This window comes from Coregonus clupeaformis, chromosome 5 (genome assembly GCF_020615455.1).
Source record: "Coregonus clupeaformis isolate EN_2021a chromosome 5, ASM2061545v1, whole genome shotgun sequence".
NCBI classification, from domain to species: Eukaryota; Metazoa; Chordata; class Actinopteri; order Salmoniformes; family Salmonidae; genus Coregonus; species Coregonus clupeaformis.
Genome location: NC_059196.1, coordinates 5,478,835 through 5,497,729, shown reverse-complemented (window position 1 = coordinate 5,497,729; position 18,895 = coordinate 5,478,835). Strand labels below are relative to the sequence as shown.

Genomic DNA, 18,895 nt, shown 5'->3' with positions numbered 1-18,895 from the left:
TACCCTTTGTACCCACAGTATTTTCCTGAATAATTGCCTACCTTGCTAGGGTGACAGGTAGGGCATTATCATTTAGGATCGGTCACCTACAGGGAAGGGTCAAAAGCTTCATCATCAGCTGTGACAGTGACACCTGGGATTTGGCATCAGTCCACAGTCCAACTACGCCTTTTTCTCAACCACAATCAACTCCACTAGAATATAATACAGAATCCACATGAGAATATCAGAATAGAAGAGGGGCCGTGTAGGGGTTGATGCTCAGTGAAGAGCTGTTGCCTAATGTAATTGTGAGGTCTAATCAGCCACTTAATCAGCCCAGTATTGTTTCTCTGCCCTCCTCTATCCCATCAACCCCTATTCCTCCATTCCATCACCAAGAAGGTGAAAGCCACTGATTGCCTCCTCTATTCCATCCGTATCCAAGGTTACAGCATTAGAAACCTCAAGCACTAACAAGGTTCTGTTGATTGGGGTTGTCACTAATTCATTTAGCACCCTATTGTTGAGGTGATTATGAGGGATGCAAATACTTTTTTAAGCTTTATGTTTCCCTTGGTAACGGCAACTACCCCTTTGACAGAAGCAATTGAAGGGATTCCAATAGGGTCAACCTTGAGTGCATAACACCATGGCCTTTTTCCTTAGCGTCTGCGTGACACCCCATAAACCTACTTTCCCCCTGGTATTATCCCCAAGGACAGTGTCTCTGTACAGGTATCTATAGTGCTGAGCCACCCACGCTCTTTCCCAGACAACAGTCACACCCATAGGGCAGATTACAGATCACTTCCCCCTGAGAGGGGTCCTACCGCCAGGCACCTGCTGTCTCCACCAAACGGGCACAGCAACGGGCACAGCTTGGCACCAAACTGCTGTCTCTGCATTTGGACAGTGTCACGCCCTGGCTCTGGGGACACTGTTATGTTGAGCCAGGGTGTGTAGATCTATGGGTTTTGTTTCTATGGGTGTTTATTTCTATGTTGGCCAGAGTGACTCCCAATCAGAGGCAACGAGTGTCAGCTGTCGTGGGTTGTCTCTGATTGGGAGCCATATTTAAACTGTCTGTTTTTCATTCGGGTTTGTGGGATTTTGTTCTATTTTGGTTTGTGTATAACCGTAGACATCACGTTATCGCCTGTTGTTTTGATCGTGTGATCATTCCAATTTAATAAATATGTTCGCTTTCAACGCTGCGCCTTGGTCCTCCTCATTGGTAGACGATCGTGACAGAAAATCCCACCAAGATGTGACCAAGCAGCGTGTCCAGGAGCCATCGCCAGGGAGATCCCTTACAGATCACCTTCGCCTCCTCGACTGGGTCAAGCCGAGTGAGGAGGAGAAGGGCTTGACCTTGTGGCAGAAGGGCGAAAGGCTGGCGAGGGACATGGAGACCTGGTCCACGGGTAGGGGAGACGCCCAGAACATTTTTAGGGGGGGGCTAACGCCGTGGACGACGGACCAGCAGGAGACCGCGGCCCAGCGGATTGGCAGAGGAGGACGCCAGGTTACGGGAGTCACTGGTCACCAGGGGGAAGGAGGTTGTAGAGGCACGGCGAGAGGTACTGGCGTGTGTTGCCAGTCCGGTCCGGCTTGTTCCTGATCCCCACGTAGGGCCAGTGGTGTGTGTTCCCAGTACGGTCCGGCCTGTTCCTGCCACTCGCACCAAGTCAGTGGTGCGCGTCGTCAGCCCGGCTCGGCCCGTTCCTGCTCCCCGCACCAAGTCAGGGGTGCGCTTCGACAGCCCGGCTCGGCCGCTCCTGCTCCCCACACCAAGCCGTGGCCCTCACCAAGTCGGGTGCGCTCGACACGGCTCGCGTCTGCTCCCCACACCAAGCCAGTGGTGTGCGTCGTCAGTCCGGCCGGCCTTCCTGCTCCCGCACCAAGTCAGGGGTGCGCTTCGACAGCCCGGCTCGGCCCGCTCCTGCTCCCCACACCAAGCCAGTGGTGTGCGTCGCCGGCCTTGTTATGAGCCAGTGGTGTCGGCGCGGCCGTGCCTGTTCCACCGGTGGCTGGTCCGGCACCGGTCAGAGGCTTCACGTCGGAGCTAGAGCAATCCGCTCCATCAGTGTACAGTCCAGCTCCAGCCAGCGGGGCCAGACCGGACCAGGGGTACTTAGGGGGGTTGGAGAGGGAGCGGGGATCAGGTCCGGAGCCGGATCCGCCGCCTAGGCGGAGTGCCCACCCGGTCCCTCCCCTATGGGTTTTGGTTGACGCGGTCGGAGTCTGCGCCTTTAGGGGGGGGTACTGTCACGCCCTGGCTCTGGGGACACTGTTATGTTGAGCCAGGGTGTGTAGATCTATGGGTTTTGTTTCTATGGGTGTTTATTTCTATGTTGGCCAGAGTGACTCCCAATCAGAGGCAACGAGTGTCAGCTGTCGTGGGTTGTCTCTGATTGGGAGCCATATTTAAACTGTCTGTTTTTCATTCGGGTTTGTGGGATTTTGTTCTATTTTGGTTTGTGTATAACCGTAGACATCACGTTATCGCCTGTTGTTTTGATCGTGTGATCATTCCAATTTAATAAATATGTTCGCTTTCAACGCTGCGCCTTGGTCCTCCTCATTGGTAGACGATCGTGACAGACAGGCACAGCGGTTCAGGAATAATTCTCCAAGCAAGCAGGTGAAGAGGGTTCAGACTTCCCCTTCACAGTTTAACTCAACTCAACCCTCTCTACCCCTTAACTAAAACTCTACTTTGGTTAGGGGAAAAGGGCGGCCAACTTTGAGAAAATGACATTGGACATTATTATAGGAAACCATTACCCCTTCATTTCATTTTTCCCCACTGAACGATGAGGCGTAAACCTGAAGCTGAAAGGCAGCATGTCCCAAATCCATCACAATGTCCACTGAGCAGATGGCCGTCTAGCTGGGGCCCAGACCCACCACAGTAAAGCTGAATAATGCATGCACACCTCGCTGTGATCCAGCACATTCAATACAAAAACGGATCGCTCTGGGTCTGGACGCAGCGCAAAACGCTTTGCTAAAAGCTCACTTTACCAAAGTCATCTCCCATAAATAATTTCCCCTCCAACGTTCACATGCATAGAAATTGCAACTTGTTGGTTATGAGAGGGCGTGGTACGGGTGCGCATTGAATGTCAATGCAGCAATGAATAAACAATGGTACTGTGGGATGGCTGCTCCCGGGGCAACGCTGAGCTAACAGGAGGGATGTCTCCATCTTCTCAGGTCTCACTAATTCTTTCTGCCACAGTGCAAGGAAACCTATCAGTCAGCTGTGATTTGATGGAGGCTTGTTTTCTCTTCATTTACAACAAAACACCCAGCAAACCAAAATTGGTTCTGTGAAAGTTCCCAAAATATTAGTTGGTTGCGGAAAATGTTCTCATAACACAAAAACTGTCCAGTTGTCTACAACATTCGTCTGACGTTACAAGAACGTTCCCAGAACACATTGTCTGTTCTTTAAAGATCCCCAGAATGTTTCATTAGGTTATAGGAAGTGTTCCCGGTTTGCTGAATGATTTATTCCTAAATTTGCACTAGCAGTTTCCTTGGATATGGATGACAGATCAAGGGGAGAGGATGCATTAATAAAAATACAATATTTTCGGAGGTTGTCAGATTTGTCTATGCTAATGAGATACTATTTGGAAAATAAATACAGTTACTGTTGTGTGTATAGTACCACTACACGTCTAAAGGAACGAGACAGACTTCATGACAAACTCATTTAAAGTGATTATCAAAAATTAAATAAAAACATGACTTCTATCTCCACTAGAGATTCAGACATTATTAGTGAACCACTTTCTCTGCAATACTGCAGTGCCCTCTGCTGTCTAATGCTTAAACTTATCTGAATCTGCACAGTAGCAAATGCAAAGCCCAGTGAGTATGCATTTTTGCTCCAACCAATTACTTAATTAGATGTGCATTCCAAAATATCAAATCAATTCAGCCAAATTTTCCATAGCATGTTATACAATATTATGTATTTTTAATTTATATTCTCATGAAAAAAGAAAAATGTCTTATCAATATCTCCTCATTTACAGAGGGTTGGGTTTGAAATAACATATTGAATGAATAAAAAACTAGAACAAAAGAGTAAAGCAACAGTTAAAACATGACATACCATTAAAATATCCCTACAAAGAGAGAAACTAATGTCCTCTCATAATACACCACAATGTCATAAAGCATCACAGCTTCCTGTTAATGTGAGGAGTGCATTGACATACACTTCTTTCACATTTGCAGCACACGTACACATTTGGAATTTATTTATTCTGGTAAGATGACAGATGGACCCTAACTGTGGTCACAGTCCTCCTTAATCTTTCCATGTCTGAGTGTCTTGTTTTGTGAAGGTGAGAGAAGTGCCGTTGAAGAAATGTCCTCTGTGTCTTCCATTATTGTATGAACTAAATAACACCAAAAGTGCTAATGTTACCAAAGACCTTCAGTGAAGAATCAGTGGAATTGCAAAACATAAAAGTCAAAAGAGCTCTATGCATGGTTCTCATTTACTATAATTCTTTTAAAAAGTGCATGTTTCTTCAGTTAGGCCGTAAATTATCTAAATTAACTAGGCAAACAATATCACGTTGGCAGTATGCCCAGTAAGACATTCTATCTTATTATTGCTCATAAGATTAACAATATTTGGCAGATATTTAAAATTGCATTTTCTGTTTGTTGGACAATATTATCTCACGGACATTAAATTATAATTATCCTTTGGACATAACAATTATACAAAACCTTCATAAACCATTTCACAAAACAAGCTTTCAAAATCTTACCTTTTGCAGTCCCATTGTAGTTTATGAGAAAATAATTTACCTCTTTCTTTGCTATCTACATGTTACCAAGAGTATGGCCCACCCATTCATGTCAATTCTACATTTTCTTAAAAACAGTTTATGAAGGTTTATACCTGTATGCATTTTTTTCCATTTTTATAAACATCAACATTAATCTTTTGAGTTTGTGATGTATGCCAACCTGGCCTCTTCTGGTGTGATTAGAGGACTGAATCACTCAGCGTAGACTCCAGCTTCTGGCCTGAGGCCTGACTGCAGGAAGGCCCTGTGGCCCCCTAGGGCCTGGGAAAGCAGTCTGTGGCTGTGTGGGGGCATGCAGCCGTGGCCAGGGAACGGCCCTTGCATGGCCTTACCAGACCCTGAGGGTTTGGGCTTGGGAGATGGGTAGTACCCCTCCAGGTTATCATAGTGAGAGGGCATGGCCTTGGTGCTCTGGGTTCTCCTGTGGGGCTGGGTGGAGAAGGACCCAGGGTGATCTGGTTCCACAGGCAATTTGACATGGTGGTAGTAACGAGGCTCTTTGATGCTCTGTGATCGTTGTCTCCTGGAGACGCTTGGTTTTAATCGGGCAGAGTAGCTGTTAGCAGCGTTACCCATCATTACCTTGTCCTGGTCACAACCTCTACTAGGACCACCCTTACCCTGCTCCATGTTCTTAACATCTAGGAGTATAGGGACATTGCAATGCTGTGGTTGATGTCGTTGGGAGGTGCCCTGCTTGGATTGGGTTCTCCTGGAGAAGCTCCCTCTCCTGGGAGGGACTGGCTCCTCACCTGGCCAATGACCCCTCTGGTGCCTGATGTAATCACTAGGGTCTGAAAGCTGCTGGCCAGGGGAGATTGGGGACACAGCAGGTACTTCACGTTGGCTGTCCACTCTGTCGATGGCCAGCAGGCAGGCATTACCTGGGTCTGACCTGCTTCTGGTGTGACTAATATCTCTGCCCCTGATGTCACTCTGTGGGACGGGAGGATCCAGGTTCTCATAAGGAGACATGATAGGGCCCTGGGTCCTCTGTCTGTCTCTATTCTCTTTCCTGATTGGGTGATAGACTAGTCTGTCACAACCCTCTGGGTGGTCCCAGGACTCGTAAATGACTCGCTCTAGATCCCTGCTCTCCAAGAAGAGTTCTCTTTTTGCAGGTGGGATGTTGTTTGAAGGGTGATAGTGGTAGCCAGGATGTCCACTATCCCTGGTAGAGCGCATGGTGTATGACTGACTGTGTCGGATGCGGCTCGTCCTGTAAGGGTCCACATTGTAGTAAGACTCCTCTAGAGGCATTGCGTCTGAATACGGGCTGTAGCGGTACTGAACACGTCCATTCTCAAAGTACGGTTGCAGGGGTTGGACATCTGACTGGACTAGCCTCTGGTACTCCTTTTCCTGGACAGCTGGACGTTGGACGTAGAACAGGATGTCTGGTGGTAGGACCTCAGTTTCTGCCAGTTGAACACTACTAGGTTGCTGGGAACGGAAGGAGCGTGCCCTACGGATGACCGGGTACCCCAGGGCTCTATCCTCAGTCCTATGCCATTGTCCCCTGGATCTATGGTGGCCGCTGGAGCTGTACTCCTCCCTGGGTTGGGGTTGACCTCTGTACTGGGGGGAGGAAGATGGGTGGTGCAGGAGGCCTAAAGTGCTGTAGCGGCTGTCAGACGTGGGTTTGTACATGCTGTTGGGCCCTGCCAGGTGGGGAGGGAGACAGTCAGGCCGAGGATGAGGATGGTGAGGTCCAGATACCTGTCCTGCTGGTTTGACCCGATGATGTCTGTACACGTCTTCAGCCTCCCTCATAGCTCTCTCTTCATCAGAGCTGTACTGATGGACTAAGGACGGCAGAGGAGGACGTGGAGGGATCTCCTCCACAGACCCTGGCATGGACGCCTCAGCCAGAACAGTCCGATAGTTATAGGCATTGACCGAGTCAGTGTTAGCGAGGACAGCGGCGGCTAACTGGCTCTGAATGGAGCAGACTGATTGAATGGGAGGGGAGACCCTACCACTGAGATACGAGGAGGACACCATCTGAGGGTGAACAGGTCTTACAGCTCCCAGGGGCCTGTCTCTCCCTTCCCTCTGGTCCCTCACCTCTGTATTGCCCTGCAGTAGAGCTCCAGCCTCTAAGGGACTGACAGTGGCAGTGAAGTTACTCATGGCCACTTGTCCCTCAGGGGCCTGTTTTCTCTCATGGCCAGGGAAACGGCCACAAGGACTCTCAACTGGTGTACCAGCCAAGGGTAAGAGGGGGACTGGAGAAGAGACCTTGAGGTCACCGTAATCCTGGGAGCAAGATTGGAGCTGGAGAACAGAGGGCCGTGGGGGTCTGTCCAGGGGGTGCGGGGTGTCCTGTCTATGGAGAGGGTAGGGGGGCTGGGTGCTCCTCCTCTGGGAGGTTAGGGTGGCCTTCTGGGCAGACTCAGCCAGTGCCAGGGCCAGCCTGCGGGCAGCACTCGTCAACAGAGGGTGAGGAGGGAGGACAGACACTGAATTCACAAGCCTATCTGTTCCTGGGGAGGCATAAGACAAACAATGCTGCTACAGTATGACAGGACAAACAACGCTGTGATCAGACATGAGAGGACAACACATAGAATAATACCATAAGAACTTAAGCTAACAAGAAAACACAATAAGAACTGTACATATCCATGTTAAACATTGTTGCACATTAATTATAAACTGTAGATTTAAAAAGGCTTTACAAATAAAATGAACAAAAATTGAATTTGTTTTTAATGTGCCACTGACCTGGATCCGGAGGGTTTTGTGAAGCCAGGCTGTCTGTGACAGTTGAGGCAAAGCTTGGTGGGCTGGGGGGCCGGCAGGGTGCCTCACACAGATCCAGAGGTGGAGGGGACGAGGACTCACCACCCTGGGTGTCCGAGACACAGCGTGGGGCAGAGGCACACACAATGTGCACATCTGCTTCAACCACAGGGGGGGACTTAGAGGACTTCCGTCTGAGTTTGGGGGAGACGACCCGAGACACTTTATTTTTCTCCCCTCCTTTCCTATGGACTGGGCTGATGTCAGGGGACTGGGAGTTACTGACGACTTTGAGGGACGAGGAGATGGGCTCTGATTCACTGGAACCCCCGACATTCTTCCTCCAGTTGACGCTTGCTTTGCGTTGAGGAGCGGATTTAGTTGTTGGTGGGCTCAGTGGGCTGCACTGGAAGGACATGGGGTCAAAGTCCAGAAAGGCCATGCCAGGGGCTGGAAGACAGAGGTCAAGGTCATCCTCCTGATGTGGAGGGGACATGTCAGCTGGGTCATAGGCTGGACCATCAGCACCTTTATGGCCTTCCTTGGACTGGTTGTGGTAGCGGTCGCCTTTGACCCTGGCATCACACAGGTCAACCCTGAATGTGGTGGAGAGGGCATCGCTGGTAGAGCGTGGTCTAGGGGGGCGGTACATCTGGGCCTCTCCTAGGACAGACACATAGTATGCATTACCGTTCAGAGGCAGACTTCAACATTAGACAACACAAAAATAAAGGTAACAAACAAATGATCCCTCTAAATTTGTTTATCACCTATTATGAAACACAGGTACTGACAGGATTGAAAGTGTGACTGGGGGCATATTTACCTTCCACATTGTGCAAAGAGGTGAGAGATTCTTCACTTTTGGTGGAGCGCAGTGTCCCACTATCCCCTCTTCCACCTGAATAATATGGAAGTACAAACTGAAGGTGAAAATAGACTTCTTAACAAAAAAACATGACTTCATCACATCACCCAAGTGGAATAAACACCCATACATTTAACCACAGAGACATGACTGGGAGGTATTTTATAACATGGCTCTGAAGAGGGTCCTTGTGGTTGTGTACAGTACTGGATGGTGACAATGTAGTGCTGGTTGAGGCCTGACCTGGCAGTGCAATGCTTTTAATCTCATTGGGTTCGCTGGGGTGACGCTTCAGCTTGCGTTTGGAGGTCATGGAGGAGGACTTGCCCAGGTGGAAGAATGAACGCCAGCTTCCCACTGGGGACTTCTTCACCTTCCCAGGAGCCCTCTTACTATAACACAACATCCCCCATGACTACAGTGGACCATACATGGTGGTCAGAGACATATATGGTTTATACAACTACAATGTACTGTAGGCTACTAGTTTCTAGAAGAACCAACAACAACCTACCTCTCAGTGGGGAGCTCAATGACTGTGTGGAACTTGCCCATCAGTGCCCCGGGTCCCTCCCCCACCTCGATGTACTCGCTGTGGGACAGAACGGGGGTAGTAACAGGGGAGCCCAGCTGGGCCTGGGTACGGGCCTGGGCCTCCTCCAGAGATAGGAGCTTAGTGGAGGGAGAGCACACCAGCAGAGACTTGGGCCTGGATAGGGTACAGGTACCTGGGAGCAGAGAGAGAAATGTTTTTGAAGTTCCCATAATGTCCCCATAACTTCCCTATAATGATTGCCTAAGCCAGGGTAATGCTGTACCTGTGCTCTCCCGGATGAGGGCGTTGAGTTTGGGGCTGAAGAGTGCCTCTGTGTTGTTCAGTATGAACTCCACCACCACTGACTGGATACGCACCTCCATGAAGGCTGCTGTTCCACTAAAACAAGCCGACTCAATCTGCTTGGACCTGAAACACAGTTGTGTCCTATTCAACTTCATGGCCAGCCATAGCCAGTTACAAAACAGTGTATATTCGCAGTAAATACTAATGACAGTGTTGGTGGTTGGAACATTACATTATACCTGAGCAGGTTGGGAGCCCAGACGATGGCCAGGTTCTTGGTGTGCATGTTGGTAATAGGGCTGAAGGTGGCCAGTTGGGACAAATGTCTCATGAGGAATTCCAGAGTCCTGCAGCGCAGACCAGAGAGTATTACAGATCAGGTAGAACACAGACATGTGGAATACACCCGTCTTTACTGACAGCTTACAATAACAAGACTTTGACTCTTCAATGCTCTCTGTTAGCCAACAGATGGCGCTTTAGCACCTACAGTTCAGTGGTGACTATATACACCGTTGTAGTGAATACAGAAAATGCAGTATCGCAGGAGCCACTAGGGTGTGCTGTGAGTTAATCTCCCACTGACCTGTAGTGAGGAGGAGGAAGCTGCTGGATAACGTTGTGGATCTTCACCAGCCTCTCGTCATCAGTAGCTGCAGACACAGCCTCCTGTGGAGGGAGGGAGGGAACACCAGAGCCTGATAACTAGGCCAGCAGGAGAATTCTGTCCTTTAATGTCGTTTCCCCCTTTTACGGTTATCTTCAATACACCCCACTGTGCTACGAGGATGTTTCTGATTAAGAATTGTCCCTTATTTATTAGTACAGTATGTCCCATGTTTTATTCCAAGATGACTATATTATTAAGAATATCTCCTCCACTAATTTTTTCCCAATCTGCCCCCATCTCTCCCCTCAGTCCCAGTCCCAATCCAGTGTTCTGCTCCTTACTGAGAATCTCTCATAGAGCTGGTAGGTGAGCAGAGGGTTGGGTAGCTCTCTGAAGTACAGTTTACACAGGGACCCTACGGAGTGGATATCCTGTTTGAAGATATCTCTACTGAGGTCTGGGATCTGCTCCGAGTCAAACTCATGTCTGGGGAAACAGAGCAGAGAAGACACTTGTTAACGCTCAACATCAGACCATCACATACAGTCAACACAGTAAAAGTCCGTAAGCAGTACTGACATGATGATTGTACATTATTTGATGCTAAGAAGTGACGCAAGGATTTACCTCAGTTTCTGGATGTTGGAGGAGATCCCAGAGAGTCTGTACATCCCGTCCACGACACCATGTCTCTCAATGAACTCAGTACAGCATTTGATCACCTGGGGGACTGGAGAAAGGAGAAGAGAAGGGCCGTCAACACAGAGTAACATCGAAAATATTGACTGAGAAGACTACCTTTCTCTATACAGTACTAACTATAGAGAGATAAGGCTGCTGGGACAGAGACCATTATGTCCTGAGTTGAGGAGGTGTTCCCCCAGGTCACAGCCAAACACCCTCTCCCTGAGGATCCCTTGCTGCCTCAGCTTCTGAGGGGGTGGACGGGACTTCATGAAGCTCCTCAGGAACGTCACCAGCTTTCCGTGCTTCTTACACACTGATGGACACAAACACACACTGAATGAATAAAATGTTGTTTTTGGTTGTAAATAAAACAATAGATGTTCATTTGAATCCTAGTGAGTAAAAACACTTAAGCCCAGAGTGGTCCTCTCTTCAGAGTTAACCCATACAACACTGTTACACACACATGCAGTGCAGTGGAAAGTATTTAGACCCCTTCACTTTTTCCAAATTTTGTGATGTTGCAGCCTTATTCTAAAATTGATTAAATTGTTTTTCCCCCCCTCATCAATCTACACACTCAATGACAAATGTATTAAAAACAAAAAACTGAAATATTACATTTACGTAAGTATTCAGACCCTTTACTCAGTACGGGGCAGCAGGTAGCTTAGTGGTTAAGAGCGTTGTGCCAGTAACCGAAAGGTCGCTGGTTCTAATCCCTGAGCCGACTAGGTGAAAAATCTGTCGATGTGCCCTTGAGCAAGGCACTTAACCCTAATTGCTCCTGTAAGTCGCTCTGGATAAGAGCGTCTGCTAAATGACTAAAATGTAAAATCCTCTCAAGCTCTGTCAGGTTGGATGGGGAGCGTCGCTGCACAGCTATTTTCAGGTCTCTCCAGAGATGTTCGATCGGTTTCAAGTCCGGTCTCTGGCTGGGCCACTCAAGGACATTCAGAGACTTGTCCCAAAGACACTCCTGCGTTGTCTTGTCTGTGTGCTTAGGGTCGTTGTCCTGTTGGAAGGTGAACCGTTGCCCCAGTCTGAGGCCCTGAGCGCTCTGGAGCAGGTTTTCATCAAGGATCTCTCTGTACTTTGCTCCGTTCATCTTTCCCTCAATCCTGACCAGTCTCCCAATCTCTGCCGCTGAAGAACATCCCCACAGCATGATGCTGCCACCACCATGCTTCACCGTAGGGATGGTGCCAGGTTTCCTCCAGACATGACGCTGGGCATTCAGGCCAAAGAGTTCAATCTTGGTTTAATCAGACCAGAGAATCTTGTTTCTCATGGTCTGGGAGTCTTTAGGTGCCTTTAGGCAAACTCCAAGTGGGCTGTCATGTGCCTTTTACTGAGGAGTGGTTTCCGTATGGCCACTCTACCATAAAGAACTGTTTGGTGGAGTGCTGCAGAGATGGTTGTCCTTCTGGAACGTTCTCCCATCTCCACAGAGGAACTCTAGAGCTCTGTCAGAGTGACCATCGAGTTCTTGGTCACCTCCCTGACCAAGGCCCTTCTCCCCGATTGCTTAGTATGGCCGGGCGGCCAGCTCTAGGAAGAGTCTTGGTGGTTCCAAACTTCTTCCATTAAGAATTATGGAGGCCACTGTGTTCTCGGGGACCTTCAATGCTGCAGACATTTTTTGGTACCCTTCCTCAGACCTGTGCCTCGACACAATCCTGTCTCGGAGCTCTACGGACAATTCCTTCGACCTCATGGCTTGGTTTTTGTTCCGACATGCACTGTCAACTGTGGGACCATATATGCACTACTGGTCAAAAGCTTTAGGACACCTACTCATTCAAGGGTTTTTCTTTATTTTTACTATTTTCTACATCGTAGAATAATAGTGAAGACATCACATATATGGAATCATGTAGTAACCAAAAAAAGTGTTAAACAAATCAAAATATATTTTATATTTGAGATTCTTCAAATAGCCACCCTTTGCCTTGATGACAGCGTTGCACACGCTTGGCATTCTCTCAACCAGCTTCATGAGGTAGTCACCTGGAATGCATTTCAATTAACAGGTGTGCCTTCTTAAAAGTTAATTTGTGGAATTTCTTTCCTTTTTAATGCAATTGAGCCAATCAGTTGTGTTGTGACAAGGTAGGGGGGGTATACAGAAGATAGCCCTATTTGGTAAAATACCAAGTCCATATTATGGCAAGAACAGCTCAAATAAGCAAAGAGAAATGACAGTCCATCATTACTTTAAGACATGAAGGTCAGTCAATATGGAACATTTCAAGAACTTGTGTTTCTTCAAGTGCAGTCGCAAAAACCATCAAGCGCTATGATGAAACTGGCTCTCATGAGGACCGCCACAGGAATGGAAGACCCAGAGTTACCTCTGTTGCAGAGGATAAGTTCATTAGTTACCAGCCTCAGAAATTGCAGCCCAAATAAATGCGTCACAGAGTTCATGTAACAGACACATCTCAACATCAACTGTTTAGACGAGACTGTGTGAAATCAGTGTGATTATCATTTGTTTTTCAACAGGACAATGACCCAACACACCTCCAGGCTGTGTAAGGGCTATTTTACCAAGAAGAAGAGTGATGGAGTGCTGCATCAGATGACCTGGCCTCCACAATCCCCCGACCTCAACCAAATTGAGATGGTTTGGGATGAGTCGGACCGCAGAGTGAAGGAAAAGCAGCCAACAAGTGCTAAGCATATGTGGGAACTCCTTCAAGACTGTTGGAAAAGCATTCCAGGTGAAGCTGGTTGAGAGAATGCCAAGCGTGTGCAAAGCTGTCATCAAGGCAAAGGGTGGCTTTTTGAAGAATCTCAAATTTAACATATATTTTGATCTGTTTAACACTTTTTGGGTTACTACATGATTCCATTTGTGTTATTTCATAGTTTTGATGTCTTCACTATTATTCTACAATGTAGAAAATAGTAAAAATAAAGAAAAACCCTTGAATGAGCAGGTGTTCTAAAACTTTTGACCCGTAGTGTAGACAGGTGTGTGCCTTTCCAAATCATGTCAAATGAATTGAATTTACCACAGGTGAATTCCAATCAAGTTGTAGAAACATCTCAAGGATGATCAATGGAAACAGGATGCACCTGAGTTCAATTTCGAGTCTCATAGCAAAGGGTCTGAATACTTATGTAAATAAGGTATTTCTGTTTTTAAATTGTAATACATTTACAAAGAAATGATGGGGTAGTGTGTGTAGATTGATGATTAAAACATTTAATTTAATACATTTTAGAATAAGGCTGTAACGTAACAACATGTGGAATAACGGAAAGGGTCGGAATACTTTCCGAATGCACTGTATATACACACACACACACACGCCAGACTCACCTCATTCTTTCAGAAACACTTTAAGAGTCCCCTCCAGTCAATTATACATTAATCATAGAGAAGAGGGAGGACAACGTATTGTTGCTGTAAAACAGGTCACAGTACCTGGTTTTGGCACAGAGCTGGATACACAGGGAGGAATCCTGTCACTGATCAGCTCCACACAGTCACAGGGGAAGAAGCCAACCTGCACAGAGAGAAACAGAAGCAGGAATAGTAACACTCTCCTGCGCTCTATATGCACCAGATACAATCTAAGGAAGAGTAAGTGATAGTAACCTCCATGTACAGTAGGGTGTGGGATGCAGAAAATGGGTCACTAGTATGAAGGGACAGACAAAGCTGTTTGAGTCACTGACTTATTTGAGGGGTTTTACCTGAAAACCATGTTTCCCTCTCCACCAGCCAGTGTCCTCTTTAGGAGGCATGTCAATGACTGACACAATGTCCCCTACCTAGAACAGGTACAACACAGAAAAGACAACTCAGAGAGTATAGCAGTTTGAAGGGGTTTAAAAACATCAACAACCACGGCAGAATGTGTACAAATCCCCTAGTGAATGTATCCCCATATCTCCCCACTGTTCCCTAAACCCCTCCCCTTTCCTGTCCAATCAAAGATGCCCAGACAGGTCACCTCAAAGGTCAGCTCGTCTGTGGCCTGGGCAATGTAGCGTTTGGTGACGTGGGCTGCGGCGATGGCAGGAACATTGATGGAGGACTCCTCAGCTACCAGCATGTGGTTGCCCTTGTTATCAATCTGAGAGACAAAAACACAGGCTGAGTCTACAAAATACTAAAAAAACTACATAATGGAGTTTAGCAAAGACATCAGATGGATCTATTACTATCTATGGAAAATTGAATTCTGCATGGTCTAATTGAATAAAGAGAAACATGAGTAGCCCACCTCCATCCATGTCAGCACTGGACCACAGTTGATCTTGTTGTCAGCGATGGCTGAGAGATGGGACAGGTAGGCTGCCAACATCTTGGTTATTTCCTGAGGAGAATATAACCAGCAGGAATGAGTTAGGTTGAATGCAACGCCAGGGGAGATAACTGATGTAATCTAACTATGACTGTGGAAGTGTCCCAATGGCACCCTATTCCCTAAGTAGTCTACTAGTTTTGACCAGTTTCCTGTGCACTGGTCAAAAGTAGTACACTATTTAGGGAATGGGGTGTCATTTGGGATACAACCGGTCTCATTCACAGCAGATAGTAAAATATTCCCAGTAGTAAGATTTAGTCCTGTTGACTGACTCCTACCTCTACTGTGTCCTTCAGAGAGTCAAAGCGGGGCAGCTCAGTGAGTTTGGAGAAGCGTCTGTCATAGATACAAAGGTGGAGGTGTTTGTCCAGCACACGGAAGTCTTCATAGGATCGCTTCACCAGCCAGCTCCGACTCTGAGACACAAACACAGAGACAAGAGTAAGCCTGAAATGAGACCAGACTGAGAAAAACAGTGAAGGAATCTAGGACAAAGCTACTGTACAAAAGGCGCAAAATTGATTATCCCAGCCTGTCTCAAACTTCTCCACCTGGACCCCCAGCCGTTCCATGTATTTGATCTAGTCCAGAGCTAGCACACCTTATTCAACTTGTCAACTAATCATCAAGCCCTTGACTACTTGAATCAGGTGTGTTAGTTCAGGGCTAAAATATATGAATAGCATGCTTCAGATAAATGTTCCAGATTTTTCTATTGGTCAGAAACTAGGGCCTAGCCCTCAAGCTCCACTATACCTGGCAGCAGATCTGAACCACGAAGAGTGGCTCCTTGGAGTCCAGACCAGCCTTCTGCCCCTCAGTCTGCTCCTCTGCAAAGGACAGCTGCAGGGGAATGGGTACAGAGAGATTAAAATAGTGTGGAACACCACACTCTAAATAATGTAGGAGTTTAATACAGCAACCTCTTTCTGTTTCTGAACTACTGTGAAAGTAAAACCCATACCAAATTCATGTTCGGTCACTTAGCCCACTCTCCAAACTCTATCAATAATAGACAGTATACCCAACTAGGTAACACTATCATGTTTAGAAATTGGTTAGTTTGTCATGACCAGAAACATCTAGATAATACATCAAAAAGAACAGAGTCCCCTTTAAAAAATGTGTTGAGGTCCTTTGGTCTTGAGAGTTGCTGACTTCATGCACAATAAGAAAGAACTCTTGGGAGGTTAAGAAAGTGTGAATGTGCTTTTTCAACCCAAAATATAATGTAGTATATGAATAATATATAAGCAATTTAGAACCCCTTCAGCGTTTGAGAGGCTATGGAAATGTACCAAAAATCCCCCCTCTGTCCCATATAACTCCATAAACTCCTACACCAAGAGGAGATCAAAGCCTCAGGAATAGTTAGTGGAATAAATTGATATCAAATACAGGCATAACTTCAAAGACCTGCGAGGCAGGGGAGGTTTTGGTTATTTATAACAGTGAACAGCTAATCTAGATACACTAGAGTTACCCAACACAATATGACCTAGTTACCCATCACTGCTCAATAACATGGTAAACCACAGCTCCTTCATACACGTAGCTATACAGAGAGTAATGAATCAATGCAAAATACCTTATTACAAAGCTAACATATGAAATAGAATATAAAATAGTCAATATTGTTTGGAGGATGTCAACAATTAATACAGTCTGGAAGAATAATCATGAGTCAATGAGTGAATTAAACAATAACATTACCTATGGTCATGTGGATGGGAAAGATGGATGGTTAGCATGATAAGACAACAACAAACATGAATCAATGATGATTAACAATATGTCAAGAGGATGTCTTGACAGAGAAACACAGTCACATGGAGCGGAGTCATTTAACACTGCAAACTAAACTGAGTAAAATGACTGCATGTCTACTTATGTTTTGTTTACGCTCTATCTATCCCCCAACTCTTTTTACCAACGCATTTTAGCCAAGCAACTAAAACGGACAACCTCACACGGCGCAGCACAAATCCCTAAATAGAAACATGCCTGCAGTCATTAACTATTAATACACACATCTGGACCCAGAAACAGAAATGAATACACAATCGCATACTGGTACCTGCCAGTGCAGGCTCTTTACTGCTCCTCAGCTATTAAGTCAGGTTAACAACACAGCTGGATGTCTCCCGGACAGTGTTCAACTGCAGTCCTGTGTCTCCAGATAGAAGTCACTTAGCTTCCTACCACTGGCTGGTATATTTAGGACAGAGGAAAGCGTGGAGTTGCCTCTGGATTGAGCAGCGTTAAACAGATGCTGGTTGCTTTCATCTGTCCCTCATGTTAAATCAAAATGCTCCCCTTCAGTCTGTCCTTCACCACAAGGTGGATCCACAACATCCTTTCACTGTTCAATTACACCACAATAGCAGAGAATAGAAATAGGGGAAGCATCCCGCTGTTTCTCTCTCCCTTGGTCCCTCCCATCCCCTCCTCTCCTCATCTCAATCTCCCTCCCACTCTCCTTCCTTCGCTCCCTCTACCTTCCCTCCCTCCCTCTACCTTCCCTCCCTCCCTCTACCTTCCCTCCCTCCCTCTACCTTCCCTCATCCTCTCGTGACAAAGGAGCTCTACAGTATATAGGCTAAACCAGAGCAGTTAGCACACACCCATACGTAAGCCTGACATACAGACAGAGGTGCAGGAGGACACAGACCACCCAGGCATCTCCATTTCAAAATGGTGCTTCTGTAGAGAATGGAAGTAATCTTAGGCAGAATCAACCCAGTCCACTGTATTTGTTTCAGAGGCTGCTGTCCTCATGTTGTCATTCTGTCTGAGACCTGATCAGTCATATCCCTGCTGGTCTTTTATGTGAGTTCTAGGACAAGCACACGAGTCATGAAACCCACCACAGGGACAATGTTATGACACTACCTCTAAGTCAGCATGTAAATTATAACACCATAACAGCAGTTAAAAGTCCAATGCAGCTGTTTTTATCTCAATATCAAATAATTTCTGGGTAACAATTAAGCAGTGTTGTAGTACTCGAGTCCAGGACTCGGACTCGAGTCCTGATTTTCATAGCTTGTGACTCCACTTCTACTCGACCATTGGTGACTCGGACTCGCCTTCTCGACCATTGGTGATTCGGACTCACCTTCCCGTGACTTGTATTTGCACTTTGACTGGATTGGCTACTATGATAAGCAGAATATTAGCAGCACTGGGTGCGCAGAGCAGGGAGGGTTCTGTTCTCTAGGTAGCCTTGGGAAGGGCGCGCCACACTGGCACACGCAGCCTACATCAGCTGGTGAGCTGCGGGGGAGCAAGCTATGAGTGTGGGCAGACAAGCAGGAAGGCTCCACTCTGGCTCCGATCAAACAAATCGCGCAAGCGACTCTCTTGCTTCCCCGTAACCACCAGTCACCAGCCTACTATTTAGCTTTGCCTGGTAAAAAAACACAAGCTGCTTTACGAAATTGAAAACAATAGTATTGAGTTTAATAGTAAAACAACAGTATAGCTATTGTCTCCCTCTCTCCCCTTGAGTATTTAAAAGTAGTCTGTCTTTGAATTTGTCATCTCGCTCTACCCTCCCACTTTCTCCGTTTAGTTTTCACTCTGGAATAAAACAACCTACACAAATATCAGTGGGCGATTACAAAAAAGTAGCAAATAATCTGGTCATTCTGACAGGAGGAATAGCCAATTCCGTCAAGAGACCATTCATCCCTTTAAAACATCATTACTTATTTGACATAACTATTGAACATTAAAATAAAATATGTGTGTGAGACTGTGTATGAAGGACTATTGTATATTGCAGGCAATTATAACCATTGTGCAACAGGAGGAAAGTCTTTGCGCTACTTCAATGCTCACATGAAAATCTTCCCACCAGCCTGCCACTAGTTGTTGTTGGGCAGATTTATTCTACTAAATCCGAGCCAAATCAATAGAGGCGCAAATCTAGCAACAGACGAGCATCGAGCCAGCAATCCAAGCGAGCAAAAAAACAGCACTAAAATACAAAAT

The 18,895-nt window shown here is 46.6% G+C and overlaps 1 protein-coding gene across 3 annotated transcripts in view; it reads right to left on the bottom strand.

Moving 5' to 3' along the window:
- Positions 1-3,951: 3,951 nt before the first annotated feature.
- The window catches only part of LOC121559462 (rho GTPase-activating protein 32), a 28,348-nt gene continuing 13,404 nt past the window's right edge, over positions 3,952-18,895 (bottom strand). For 2 of the 3 annotated variants that reach the window (XM_041872710.2, XM_041872715.2), the window contains 17 exons: positions 15,656-15,742; positions 15,178-15,315; positions 14,816-14,908; positions 14,543-14,665; positions 14,283-14,360; positions 14,011-14,092; positions 10,738-10,887; positions 10,515-10,617; positions 10,229-10,373; positions 9,864-9,946; positions 9,517-9,624; positions 9,255-9,400; positions 8,951-9,164; positions 8,680-8,828; positions 8,395-8,469; positions 7,551-8,231; positions 3,952-7,309 (listed from right to left, as the gene is read on the bottom strand). In XM_041872710.2, coding sequence (XP_041728644.2) covers positions 5,016-7,309; positions 7,551-8,231; positions 8,395-8,469; positions 8,680-8,828; positions 8,951-9,164; positions 9,255-9,400; positions 9,517-9,624; positions 9,864-9,946; positions 10,229-10,373; positions 10,515-10,617; positions 10,738-10,887; positions 14,011-14,092; positions 14,283-14,360; positions 14,543-14,665; positions 14,816-14,908; positions 15,178-15,315; positions 15,656-15,742 — 4,749 coding nt within the window. In that variant the 3' untranslated portion in view covers positions 3,952-5,015. Of the gene's footprint in view, positions 7,363-7,550; positions 8,232-8,394; positions 8,470-8,679; positions 8,829-8,950; positions 9,165-9,254; positions 9,401-9,516; positions 9,625-9,863; positions 9,947-10,228; positions 10,374-10,514; positions 10,618-10,737; positions 10,888-14,010; positions 14,093-14,282; positions 14,361-14,542; positions 14,666-14,815; positions 14,909-15,177; positions 15,316-15,655; positions 15,743-18,895 lie in introns of all 3 variants that reach the window. The other variant, XM_041872718.2, reaches the window with a different exon arrangement.